Source organism: Gekko japonicus, unplaced genomic scaffold (genome assembly GCF_001447785.1).
Source record: "Gekko japonicus isolate JY-2015 unplaced genomic scaffold, Gekko_japonicus_V1.1 scaffold1270, whole genome shotgun sequence".
NCBI classification, from domain to species: domain Eukaryota; kingdom Metazoa; phylum Chordata; class Lepidosauria; order Squamata; family Gekkonidae; genus Gekko; species Gekko japonicus.
In genome coordinates, this window is record NW_015170315.1 from 410,975 (window position 1) to 425,164 (window position 14,190).

Here is a 14,190-nt window from a genome sequence, read left to right on the forward strand (position 1 = left end):
GGGAAAGAGGAAGTAATGTGGGCGTAGGGGATACAGGGGAAAACGAAGTGCCCCACATAAATCCTTATGGTTCTGGCCCTGCACAACTTTGGTCTGGGCCAGTAGCTGGCACCGCCCAATTGGGTCATAGTTTTTCCAGGTAAAGAGTGTCACAGGGAAGGAAAACTGAAAGGGGGAGGCAAATAAAAGTAGCTTGGCTATGGAAAAGAACTGGGATGTGAAACAAAATTTAATATGTTTAGAACAATATTAGGTTAATTGATGTTATCTTGAGGCAGTAGTGATAAGAAAAATGATTTAACTGATGACGTATTATAATGTGGGTGGAAGGGTGGAAGCATTGCGGGAAGCCACAGGAGGAAGGGGTGGTAAGGGGAACGGGGTAAACGAAGGGAAAATGAAAATGAATATTGTTGGATGTTAAGTTCCTATTGAAAATAAAATTTGTTTACCAAAAAAAAAAAAGTAGCTTGGCTGGTGGATGGGAAGAAGAGAAGGAAGCAGAAAAGGAAAGAAGCTATGGGGGCCTTCAAGGAAGGGAAAGGGGAAATAGTGGGTGGGAGGGGAAGGATGAGATTTCCTCTGCAAGTCCTTGCCGTTTTGTAATAGCACCATGAAGGATCTTTGCCTGTTGGCCAGAGTTGCCAACCTTCAGGTGAAGCTTAGAGATCTCTCAGAAATACAACTGGTCTCCAGACTACAGTGATCAGTTCCCCCAAAGAAAATGGCTACTTTCTTTGAAGGGTGACCTATAGGGCATTATATCCCACAAAGGTCCCTTTCTCCCCAAAGCCCACCCTCCTCAGGCTCCACCCCCAAACTCTCCAGGAATTTCCTAGTTTGGAGTTGGCAACTCCAGGTCAATACAGATTAGGGATGCAACACTTTAATCATCTGCCATTTTTATTAATGCACGAAGGTAAGGATTGCTTTGTTAAACATTTGTTGCAACTTTAAATCTGACTGTCCTTTTTGCCAGACCCTCTCTTTGCTCTCTAAGCATATGAAGCTGTTTTATACAGTTCAGACCATTAATCTACTTTGCTCAGTACTGATTTGACCTGCTACCTGAAATCAGATGCCAGAGACTGAACCTGGGACCTTCTGCATACAAAGCACAGGCTCTACCACTAGGCGATGTCTCCTACTTATAGATGAGAAGGCCCGGGGAAAGGGAGGGACTCCCCCCCCCATTTTTCTCCTGAGGCCTCCCCCCCTTCCAAAGTTGGGGAATACAGAAAAAACTTCTATGAAATATTTTCTCTTCTGGAATGAGTGAAATGTTTTTAAAGAAAAGGGGAGCATGCTGTAAACATATACAGCTCTTAAATACAAGACAGATTTCTGCACTTAGAAGGATACCTAATCTTCATAAGGGGATTATGAGAGCCAGGGTCATGTAGTGGGTTAAGAATGTTGGACTAGTATTTGGAAGACCCAGGTTCAAATCCCCACTCGTGCCATGGAAGCTCACTGGGTGACTTCGGGCCAGTCACACTTCTGCAGCCTAACCTACCTCACAGGGTTGTTGTGAGGATAAAATGGAGGAAAGGGAAACAGTATAAGTGGCTTTGGGTCCCCATTAGGGAGAAAGGCAAAGTACAAATTAAGAAAATAAATTGAACACAGGGCTTTCACTGCTTCTGTTGTCCTTCTGACTTGACTCTTCCCTTGCGGTTGACCTTTTCACTTCTGAACATCTCTGAATCCATGGAGAAGGTCACACAAGGGAGACACAGTGACTACATTCTCCCACTGCTACTTTTGAGGGACTTGGGTGGGTCACAGAAGCCCCCACAAATAATTAGGGTAAAATCTGCAAGCAATGGAGTTTTTTGGAATGCTGATAACAGACAGCAAACCAGGATGAATTCAGAACTGACCCACAGGTCTTATGTTGTCTAGGAGTACAGTGACCCATGTCTAAGAAATAGCCAACAACCAGACAACTGAACTTTCACTGTATTCAACTACAGAACTATGAAGTTCCTCTTCTGTATCCTTTGGAGAAGATTAGCTGAATATTTATTATCAGTGATAACATGGGAGAAATCAACCATCCTAAGATGTTGTGCAAAAGACTTTCTATTACGAAAGCTGTGCTGGAGCTCCCTCTTTTGGTTCAAAACTGTCAAAAGTACTTTAGCATCATGCTTCATCATAAATAATTTATTTTATTTATCAGATATGTTTCTACAGGGCATTCACACGCAAACATAAAACATAAAATTCACAACTGAATGTGCACCCTGCCTGAATAAACACATTGGAAACAGCAAATCAGTTTTAAATCAGCAGCATTACAAATCTCTATAACAAACCCCCTCCCCCTCCCTGAAAGCATATGTAGACGTATTAAAGAAATATACATGCAGGAAAAAATAGCAAGCTGTGTGATAATTAAAATTTCAATGGACTCAAACTGAGGGATTCTAAGCAAGTTAGGCTGAAGTACTGCTTAGCGTACTTAAAAACAAAACTTATTTTTGTTCTTCCTCCCATTTTTATTCCATGTCCAAATAAAACCATCTGAAGTTTGCCTGACACTTAAAAGAAAAAAGTCTGCATGTGGCATACAGAAAAAAAGGATACACACCACACAGTGCAAACCAATTCCTTCTTTGAAATTAAATGCATGGGGGAAAATGCTTTCCAATAGTGCTGCTCTGTTCCCAAACTGCTCTGGGGGTTAACAAGAGCCGCCTGCCCTATATTTTATTTAGGCACTTACAATAACTTCCTCAACACACATCTGTGTCAAACTTAAGCCATCACTAACTTTTGCCTTACTTGTTTAGACACTTACAACTAAAGTTCAGCCACTGGAACAGCTGCCCCAGGGCTTAAAGCTGAGAACCTCACAGCATTCCTAAATTACAACTTTAAGAAGAGCCCTGCTGGGTCAGAGCAGTGGCCCATCTAGTTCAGCATCCTGTCTCACACAGTGGCCAACTAGTTACTCTGGAAGGCCAACAACAGGGCACAGAGGCTGAGGCCTTCCCCTGATGTTGCCTCCTGACACTGGGATTCAGAGGTTGACTGCCTCTGAACGTGCAGGTTCCTTTCAGTCACTATTGCTTGACTTTAGAATTATTGTCTAATTCATGAATCTGTCCAATTCCTTCTTAAAGCCACCTATGCCTGTAGCCATCACTACATCTTCTGGCAGCAAATTCTACATTTTAATAACTTGTTGTATAAAGAAAAACATTCCCACTTGTGTGTTTTACAATTCAGTATTACATTCAACTAGTAGTTTTATTCCGAGGGAAAGGGAAGTTTAACTCACATTGTTTTCCTGGATATAACAGAAAAAGGCCAGGAATGGAACTAACTGGTTCAGTCAAGTTGTGGAGAGAAAGCTTCAGATGAATCCTGAGGCTGAGTGCCCCTTGGAGCAAGTGCCCCAGAGACTGTGGGATCTCCTAACTGAAAGACCTCAAGTGCCTGAGCCTGAATCACTAGGCTGAAGTTAGATCTAAATATACAACATCGAGTGGGAGCAGGAAGGAAATAATTGTCATCCAACAGTCCCCTTCTCTATTCAACTCTAAATCAGCTCTCTTGGAAAGGAGCATCCTTACAACTAGTCACCTTTCTCTTTGTCTCACCCACCCCAGCCCCACCATGCTGATACCCAGGAGAGGGAAGAACTCTGCCTACAGAAGATACAAAGGACATATGGTTGAGGTTCCCATCCCAGCTGTGGGGTGGCGGAGGGAAGAGCCAATGCCATGATCTCTGGCATGTCTGAACTGGTTCTACCTCACAGAACCTCCTGATGGGAGATGTGCCCAACAAACTACCTGCTGGTTAAGAGCAAGTAGCCAGGTATGATAATGCCCAGCATCCTGGCAAATTTCCCTCCTCATTATGGCTAAGCTGGCATCTGACCCAACCAAACCTAACATGACAAAACCCAAAGAAACAGAACACAATCTACATTATTCCCTTTATTAAAACTAACCAAACGACATACAATGGAGAGTGAACTTTCAAGATCACCCTCAAGCTTGAAGTCTGATGAAGATTTCTGAAGAACACCACAAGTTTGCCAGTTATGTGTCATTTGCTTAGTCCTAATAAAAGACATTATATGTGGACTGTGCTTTTTAAAAAGGTTTTACTTCGGGACTGATGTGGTAACACTGTCAAAGAGAGGCTAACCTGTAACCAGATGAGGATGAAACGGTCAGGCACCTGGTTACCAGACTTCTAGTAGGGTGTTGAGGAGCCACTGTGGCTTTCCACTGACTCCTATTACAAGTTCCCCTTTGAAGGATGAATGGATGCAGGAGTGCTGCAAAGGAAGGAGTTGCCATGTTGAGCATGGCTCCATTCAAACCTCCTCCTCCTAGAAATTGGAGGGGGCAGCAGGAGACGTCTCATGTGGCTTTGGCCAGTTTCAATGGTAAGCAGCCTTTTCCCAGGAACGAGTGTGGGGCACCACTGATTTGACTTTTCAGTCCAAGTTCCCTTCCCTGTGCAGAGAGGTGTGAGCAAGTGAATGCTAAATTTTTGATGGAGGGTGAAGCAGGTGCTTACAGTATTCGAGTATTACAGTATTTCTAGTATTCGAGTAGAGAGGAAAAGAACACGGGTCTGAAGAGTACAACTCTTAAGCAGATATTTTCCCTATTTTGTGAAATGAAAATATGCACACAAGGACTGGTGCCACTGACATATTACCACTCCAGTAGTAGAAAGCTGATATTTATCCCTGCCAGATGCTCACAGTGTAAGGAGACTACCCTCTGGATTCCACTCCAACTCAAGCATGGATAGCTGGCAGAACCAGGACAGGATCCAAGAGTTGCTTTAGGCATACCTAAGGGCTTGCATAGCGGTCTTGATCTTTTCACATCTCTCTCTGAACAGACTTCACTGTACCACATCACAAATTGCTGGAAAGTGCCCTTGATTCAAAAGCACATTTTGAAATGTAGAACAGGAAGACTACTATTTGAGAAACAAATGTAAAAAACCTCTTGAGTCTACTTGAAACTCTTTAGACCTGTGCATCAGACAAAACTGAAGTTTCATAGACAGCATAAAAAGCCATTTTGCTGCAATTAAAAAAAATCATTTCTGTCAAGTAACACTATAAGGAACACAGTCTGGGCTTCTCTTGGAGCAGCCCCCATCTTACTTTTCTAAGCCAGGAAACTTACTGCTGTTGAAGACTGGAAACCCACCAAACATCACAGAACACAAGAATCATTCAGATTGCTGCATTTCTTGGTAGCATCCTTACATTAGAGATTACTTTTGTATGACTGAGCTCCTAAATTAAAACCAGACCACTTACTCTTCATTGTCCCTTCATCTTCTTCATCTTCTGCATTTATGACCATTGTCCCCAGTTGAGATTCCAAAGTGTCATTGTATTCTATCATGGTATTAATGCCTTCACTCATTCCACAAGCAGTTCTGATCGTACTCGTCTCCTGTCCCCTTGCCCGCACCATGGTCCTAGAGTCAGTTTCATCTTCTTCCTGAACACGGGATGCAAGAAACACACTTCTGAATGATGTCTTCCTTTGCCATCTCAATAAATCTACACAAAATATTAACTCTCAGATATCCACTAAAAATGCAAGCAACATTAATTGTTGGTGCTGCAAATTTTATCCTGGCTCATCAAGTATCAGCATCCTCTTTGTTCCTTTCCCTCTCAATCAACAGAATGACGCTTGATACACAGTTCTGAAGAATGAAATTTCCTATTTAGTCAGAAACACAGGAAAGACAATCTAGGGATAGTTAAATTTTTTTTGCAAAACAAGGTTATTGAGTAAACTGCAGAATTAAATAAAATTATACCCCTGAATTAAAACTCATTCTTAAATAATTTGTATCTAATATAACTACAAGCTAAAAAACACTGAAATTCTGCTGTTACAACAGAAGCCACTACACTAATCCTATGCAATCCTGAGATGTTCTTGGCCAGCACAATTGCCATATTCAGTTCAACAGGGCTTGAAGTAGTTTTTAAGGTACTATGACTGAAGTGATGTCCTCTAACCCAGTGGACTTCCACTCACTGACTGGGACTCTTAAGAGGGTGATGGACCTCCACGACCTGAGTCACAAGCACTTAACAAGCTTAGTGGATCCCATGCTACCATCTGGCAACTAAAGGTGGGACCTGGCTCTGGAAAGGTTGAGGACCGCTGCTCTAGTCAGAGCCCAATCTAATAATTAAATATAAAGCAGAGAGGGTCGGAGACTCATGGGTTGGGGCAAACAGGAAGGCAACTAAGATATTTTCCAAGTGTCTGCCTGGTTTCATCTCTTCCTTAGCATCTTTTGCTATGGCTGGTTCTCACCTTCTTTTTGGCTGCCAGTATTCCATGGCCATCAAACCAGCAATGCTTGAGGCTTGAAATAAGTAGTGGAACCAGTTCAGCACTATTATTGTTCAAGCAGCTATACTGTGAGCCAGTTTGGTGTAGTGGTTAAGTGTGCGGACTCTAATCTGGGAGAACCGGGTTTGATTCCCCACTCCTCCACTTGCACCTGCTGATGTGACCTTGGGTCAGTCACAAGCTCTGGCACAGCTGTCCTTGAAAAAGAGCAGTTTGTGTCAGAGTTCTCTCAGCCCCACCCACCTCACAGGGTGTCTGTTGTGGGGAGGGGAAGGGAAAGGAGTCTGTAAGCCGCTCTGAGACTCCAAGTGAAGGGCGGGGTAAAAATCCGATCTCTTCTTCTTCTGAGAGGACAAAGCTTACAGAACCAACCATCCTGTCTCCTTATCATGGTTCACCTGCTTAGAGCTGGTTCTAAAATTGAGGATCCCGGGAGAAAGTTTCTCCTGAGAGATGACTGGAAAAGCCTAACAACCAAGTGAGTTAAATACAGAAAAATCAACAATGCCATAGAAGAGCAACAAAAGCTATACAAGGTTTTTTTTGCAGTTTTAATACTCACTGAATTTTCTTCATCATCATGATACAACTCACGCTGCTGAGCTTCCTGAATTTTCAGTTTAATATCCATTGCCTCATTAATTAGATCTCGTAGAATGAAAACTCCTTTGGCATTTTTAACAAATGGGTGCTAAAACACACATTGAAAATATATATATATATATACATTATATCTACAATTTCATTTGAAGTGCAGCAGCAAAAAATTTCTACTGAGAGCTATGATAATCTAATTAATTAGGTTGAAGCCCTCCCCACTCTGAAATCTAAACCTGGCATGACAATTATCAGCTGAGGGCAGGAGAGATTTAACTCAATTTACATTCCTTAATTTGTGTATCAAGGATAACCAGAATTGTTTTTTAATTCCAGTTCTCCACATTTGAAATGGAGGGGGAAGAAAAGTGAGGTGCACAGTCTGAACAAGAAGTCCAGCGCGTGCACATTTTCACTTCATTACAGTTTGAGTAAGACATCTGAACGCAGTTTGTTCTTAATTTTGCAAACAGATAAAATAAGCAGTACTTCAGTTCAATGGGAAATACATAGAAGGTACAAAGGAAGCTTGCCAATGAATACAGCTACCCAACATATGGCTGACCTCCAGAGACACCCTTCCTCCCAACAAGGGATCTGACAATCTGCTGTCCTGTGCACGGGGACTTGGGAGCAAGCCTCTGAATTAAGGACATGCAAAATTTAAAGTCTGCTTGTTAGCAATCTCAAAACAGCTGCAAAACAAAAGCAGAAAAAAAAGCAGGAATCCAATAGATGCTTTAGCCTGATATCCTGGAACAGAGCACGGCATCCTATACCCAGAGTACCCTGTTAGATGCTTGTCTTGCTCCTTGGAACTCCTCGGGAGGACATTATACAGCCATACCAAGCAGTATGTTACATTGCCGAATCACTGATTTCCCACAAGCGCTGCTCCACGCTCACTCTTCTCTTTGCCCCCATGGTATGTGTCAATTTCACACAAGCTGCTGCGCGGCCCGCATTTTGCCCCACAGCTTCACGCGATTTTCCCCGCATCTACTCAATCCTCAAAAAACAGGATTGAGTAGACGCGGGGGAAATTGCACGAAGCTGTGGGGCAAAATGCGGCAGCACAGCAGCTTGTGTGAAATTGACATGTACCATTGGGCCAAAGAGAAGAGTGAGCGCGGAGCAGCACTTGTTGGAAATCACCCCGAGACTTTTCAGTTTAGAAAAGAGACGACTGAGGGGGGACACAATAGAGGTTTATAAAATTATGCATGGGTTGGAGAGAGCTGACAAAGAGACCCTTTTCTCTCTCTCCCAAAATGCAATAACTCGAGGACATTCAATGAAGCTGAGGGGCAATAGGTTAAGGGCAGACAAAAGGAAACACTACTTTACACAGAAATTGATTAAAATGTGGAATTAGCTGCCAGAGGATGTAGTGATGGCCACAGGAATAAACAGTTTAAAAGGGGGATTTGATAGATTCATGGAGATTAAGTCTATCAATGGCTACTAGCCATGATGGCTAAGGGGAACCTCCACATTCAGAGGCACTAATCCTCTGAATCCCGGAGATGGGAAACAACATCAGGGGAAGGCCTCACGAGGAACTGGTTGGCTACTGTGTGATACAGGATGCTGGAATGGATAGACTTTTGGTCTGATGTTATGTTTTTATGTTCTAATATACTTCATTTATTTATTTATTCAATATCTAAACTGCCCTTTCCTGAAGGGCAGTGTACATCAAGTTAAAACATACAACAAATTAATTATACAACAGTCAATTAAGCTGTTACAAATAAAAACATTACAATAGTCATTGGTGGCATTCAGTGCATCTTTCTCCCTCTGTAGGAGGTGATTAAAACACGATTTCCCCCTTCTTTTGGTTATGTGCTGTTACTCAACTCAACCCTTCAAGCTGACAGAGGTTAAGATTTCTTCTAAAATGGTTAGCTTTCTCTAAGAGATAAGCACTCAGTACAATATACTAATTGAACACTATGAGCTACACATCTGAAGACCACCCGATATAAACCTCACCTTAGCTACAAAGTCACTGGGTGTCCACAATTTAGTAGTCACATACCCATAATCTAATATGGGGATAACTGATTATATTGGTTTACCTTAACTAGGTTGTTACAACATTACTGAAATAATATATGTGAAGTGAACCACTTGCTTCTCCAAGTAGTATTATGATAATCAAGTGTAGTGCTGAGTCAAACACAGGCAGGGAATACTATGAAAGACAAAGCACAGGGAACTCAGCAAAAAGGCTGCTATGCGAGGAAAGTAGAAACCAGAATTCTAGAAGTATATAGATAGCAATGCTGTATGTTATTGCTGGGGGGGGGGGGTGAGATCACCATTTAAAAGTATTCTTTACATTCCACCCTGCAGGTACTGACCTGAAGCAGCTGTGTAGCAGTGGCTCTTTGCTCTGGACACTTCACAAGACACTGTTTTACAAAATCTGTAAATTCATCTGACCAGTGTTCTGGTTTTCGAAATGTTGGAGGTGGATTTGTAGGAATCATGAAAATTGCCTGCAAGCAACAATAATAGTGTTTTTTTCCTCCACTACACGTTCATCTTGTTAAAAAGCCAAACAGAAAAGGCCAAACACATTGAAAAACTTCAGTAGCCATAATGCAGTCGAACTGTATTCTGCTTTAACTGGACTAATGGTTAAGGGGAAACCTTGTATTTCCTAATTGGATGTAATGGAAGCTCCAACAGCTGTACCTTCCAACTCAGCTTAATACATACGGGACTCATTTCCTTGCTCTGGGCATACTAGTTGCTAGAATGTACCAAACATGTGCCCATAAACTGTTCCTACGCTAACACACTGCCATTGTAAATATAGCCAACATTATATATTTTAAGAAAAAAATTCAACCGATGACTGCAACAATACAATTACACTATTCCGTATCCCTCAGCTGTGCTATATGGGAAATTTTTAAAAACACTTCTCGGATAGGTTGTGTCCATGTGGGCTAAAGGAGATTGAAGGAACAGACCATGTGCTTCTGTTTTGTAGACTTTACCAGGATTTACGTGCCTATCACCTTGGTCCTATACTGAGATCCCTGGAGAGCAAATCTGAGGAAAGTAAGATTATGAACCTTCTAGCCCCAAATAGGGTTGACGTCATCAAAGCAGTGGCAAACTTCCTTTACTGTGCATATAGGAGGAAAAGTCTTTTCTGTCAGAATGAGTAGTTAATTAACTGCTTGGTCTTTCTCTTTCCTTTCCTGTATCCCTGAACCAACGCTGCTGCTGTTATGCCAATAAAGGTTTGTTGTGTTGTGTTATTCCATATCTGTGAAAACTGTGCTTTATGAAAGGAAGCTAGTTCTGTGAAAGAATGTCAATTCAGTAAATATTGAATTCAAATAAATGCAAGTTCACCTATGTCAGCCAAAAATTCTTGCTCATGGGCTTCAGCAATCTGTGGCCATGTCCATCTAGTTTGCCAAATTATCCCAGCTTCCTGCATCTGGTAGCCAGCTCCCCAAATGCTTGGAAGAGAGTAGGCATGAATGGAAGAGAAAGTACTCTCATTGACAAGAGGGTCCCAACATCCTTTGTCACAGAATGCACCAAAGAGAGCACATAGTGCCATACCTGGAGTCCAGCGCAGGAAGCTAAAGTACCACCAGCATCTGGAAGACCAATGAGGATCAAGGCAGATCTCCAGCCAGGAACAGAAGGAATGCTAATTCTTTCTACTCTACACATCTAGTATTTTTGTTTTACTTTGCTTTAGTCTGCTTCTTATATATTACAATGAGCAGTGGAATCTTCCTCAAGTCAGCTTGTTAGTTCCCACCTCTTTTCCTTCCCAGCAAATACATCAGGTATTCAAGCATTAGTTTCCTTAAATAGTCAGGGCACAGGAAACCTGATTTATTTTTTTGCTTCAGAGGAAGGAGCACACTAAGAATGAGCGAAGCACAGTGCCGGGATTTGCTGGTAAGAGGTTAAATCATACAAGTGAAAGGCAATATGACTTAAGAGAGCAATAGTCACAAATGCCATTCATTACAGCACAAGATTTGGCCAATGCATCAAAAGGATATGACAGGTTTCCCAAGCCTTTTTCTTTTTTGTAGTTACAAGCAGGGAAGGGGTGCATATCTATAAACAGCCTGGCTTAAGAATATAATCATGATGTCTTACAAATATACCAAAGTGAATGTTTACAACTCAATTAGAATGTTCCTGGATCCTGGGGAGAAGTTCTCCTTTGCTAACAAAAATCTCATTTAATCAGGCCTGGAAATGGATGCAACAAGAACAGGTTGATTTGACCCTATAGGCAAGATAAACCGCCATGCAGAGGTGCTCGTCAAGCTTCCCGGGGGTGGAACTCTCAAACGTCTACCCAATACTTACCCTCATTGGGTGAATATCAGCATATGGTGGTTTCCCTTCAGCCATTTCAATGGCCGTAATGCCCAAAGACCAGATGTCCGCAAGACAATTGTAGCCAATTTCTTGGATCACTTCTGGTGCCATCCAAAATGGAGTTCCTATCACAGTGTTCCTTTTAGCCATGGTATCCTAAAACAAGTAATAGGAAAGTTACGTTTACCCTGCTGAAAAAGGAAGTATGGCAATGAAGGGAAAATTTCCTAGAAGACATGTGGGGGGGGGTCCACACAAGAAATTGGGAAGTACATATTTCTTTAGACACCATAAATGGAATTAAAATGACATCCTAATCCTCAACGTATTTAAGCCAATGGAAATCAAGTCTAAGAGGCTATTACTTCGAGGTAAGCACAACCTTAGCAGCCTGAATAGCCTGGACTAGCCTGAGCTTATCAGCACTGGGAAGCTAAGTAAGATCAGCCCTAGTTAGCATTTGAATGGGAGACCCCAAGGAATTCCAAGGTTGCTACGTAGAGGCAGGCAATGGCAAACCACCTCTGCTCATCTCTTGCCTTGACAACCCCATGAGGGACTGCCGTAAATCAGCTGTGACTTGACAGCGCTAAATTAAGCACAACCTGGGGGGGAGGGGGATGGCTCACACCAACCATGAGTTCTCATACCTGCCTTAGAAACATACATGACCACAGCTAACCTTGCAGCCACCAGCGAGCATGAGATATGTTGCAATTTCTTCATTAAAAATCTAGGGATGGCTCACACCAACCATGAATTCTCATACCTGCCTTAGAAACGTACATGACCACAGCTAACCAGCGAGCATGAAATATGTTGCAATTTCTTCATTAAAAATCTAACTGCACACATTTATCTTAGCCAGACTCCCCCACCCCATCCTGATTTTAGCTCCACCAGATGTCATAAAAATGTGTGTGTGAACAATTTCTACTCACTGTAAGTTGGCCTGCTACCCCAAAGTCTGCAAGCTTCGCATGTCCTTCCGTGTTGAGTAGTATGTTGCCAGCTTTGATGTCACGATGTATTTTCCTCATGAAATGCAAGTACTCTAATCCTTTAAGTGTTGATTGTATTATTGTAGCTATTTCATCTTCCAACATCTAGAGACAGAAAGGAAGCTATTAATTAGCAGATGCTAGCAGTGGACATTGTCCAGTAACATATGCAAGACTGCCCTGTCTATAAAGAAAATGTTATGTCTTATTACTCTGCACAGAATGAATTGGGCCTCACTATTATATTACTTACTAAGCCCCATTCCCCATGAATCACTGGCACTAAATGCACAAAAGCATTTAGTAAAAATAAGCTTGGGGAATTTTTTTAAAAGCTGATCTTCAAAAAGCTGATACAAACTAATTCAAAAGCTGTATAGGTTCTTATTAGACGACTATGAACTAGATGAAAACATTAAAACTACTATGATTTCATGGATGCAGGATATGGGAAAAGATATGGAAATTGAGCAATGGGACACAATATGGAAATCCATTAAATTTATGAGAGCCATTTCCTTTAAAGAAAATATTTATAAAATGTTTCACAGGTGGTATTGGTCCCCAGATAAAATTGCAAAGTGTTATCCCCAAACGTCTAACAGATGTTGGAAATGTAAATCGAATGTGGGGACCTTTTATCACATGTGGTGGAAATGCAGTGAAATACAAAAATATTGGAAAATGGTACATAAAATTATCCTAGAAATATTGAACATAGAAGTTGAGCTAACGCCTGAAATCTACTTGCTGAATATTGTCCCAAAAGGTTATGTAAAGCAAGATATATTAGTATATATTATAACAGCTGCATGAATATTAGTGGCCAAAAACTGGAAGACAGATAAAATACCCTCAAAAGAGGACTTAATATCAAAAATTTTAGAATTAGCACAATTGGATAACTTGAGTTTATTACTTCAAGGTAAAGACCACAAAATACAGAATAAAAGATGGTCAAGGGTATACAACTGGATAAGACATGTTAACGGTTTAATAAACAAACAAGTAGTTAATAATTTGTATAAGAAATGTAATGAGATTTAATAACTCTGAAAATCTATGTAATCTAAGATAATGATGAAATGTTTGTATTTGGGTGGAAAATATGGAAAATAAACATTGGGGGGGGGAAGCTGATACTGAAAGTAGCAGGCCCTGTGTGGGTAAAAAGCCACACAGATTAAAGGAAGGGGAGAAAATGAGCACTGCTCTTTTACCAATAGAATTTTTTTGGAGCTAGAAGTGCACTGTTAGTGGAAGGGGAGAATGGTTGCATCTGCTTCCCCCTCCTTACTGAAGGACTCGAAGATTGCATGGATTTGGAAGGGGGGTGTCTTTTGTCCACATGATCCTGCAACTTTCACCTCATTTTTTGAAGACAGATTCAGGAGGGTAGCCAAGTTGGTCTGAAGCTGCAGAACACAGTTTGAGCCCAGTGGCCCCTTTAAGTCCATCAGTTTTATTCAAGGTATAAGTTTTCGTGTGCAAGCACACTTCCTCAGATACAATGAAACAGAGGGTGCAGTCATAAGCGTGAGATAAAGTGGGGGGGGAGGCGAGGCGAGGCTATTTCCTCCGGAGGAATTTGACTCACAGTTGCATGATCATACAGTCCTTGGAAGCGGCAGGCACCGCCCGCCACTGCATGATCAGACGCAACCACAGGTGAGTCAGGGTTTTTTTTTTTGCTGTTTGTTTCCGATGCACTTAAACAAGAATCAATGAATCGCATCTCTGCACTGAGGGCTCCCTATGGAGTTCACAATGATGCGCATACTGAGAAGGGGGGGGAACAACGGCATGGAGTTGGGATGGCTTGATCTGACCATCCCGACGCCATG

The 14,190-nt window shown here is 41.8% G+C and overlaps 1 protein-coding gene across 1 annotated transcript in view; it reads right to left on the bottom strand.

The window, feature by feature from the left end:
* STK4 (serine/threonine kinase 4) overlaps positions 1-14,190 on the bottom strand; it is an 81,335-nt gene that overhangs the window by 52,378 nt on the left and 14,767 nt on the right. Inside the window, exons 5-9 of the mRNA XM_015418028.1 lie at positions 12,287-12,451; positions 11,334-11,501; positions 9,338-9,475; positions 6,934-7,062; positions 5,309-5,495 (exon numbers count right to left, since the gene is read on the bottom strand). Of these exons, the coding sequence (XP_015273514.1) occupies positions 5,309-5,495; positions 6,934-7,062; positions 9,338-9,475; positions 11,334-11,501; positions 12,287-12,451 (787 nt within the window). The remainder of the gene's footprint in view (positions 1-5,308; positions 5,496-6,933; positions 7,063-9,337; positions 9,476-11,333; positions 11,502-12,286; positions 12,452-14,190) is intronic.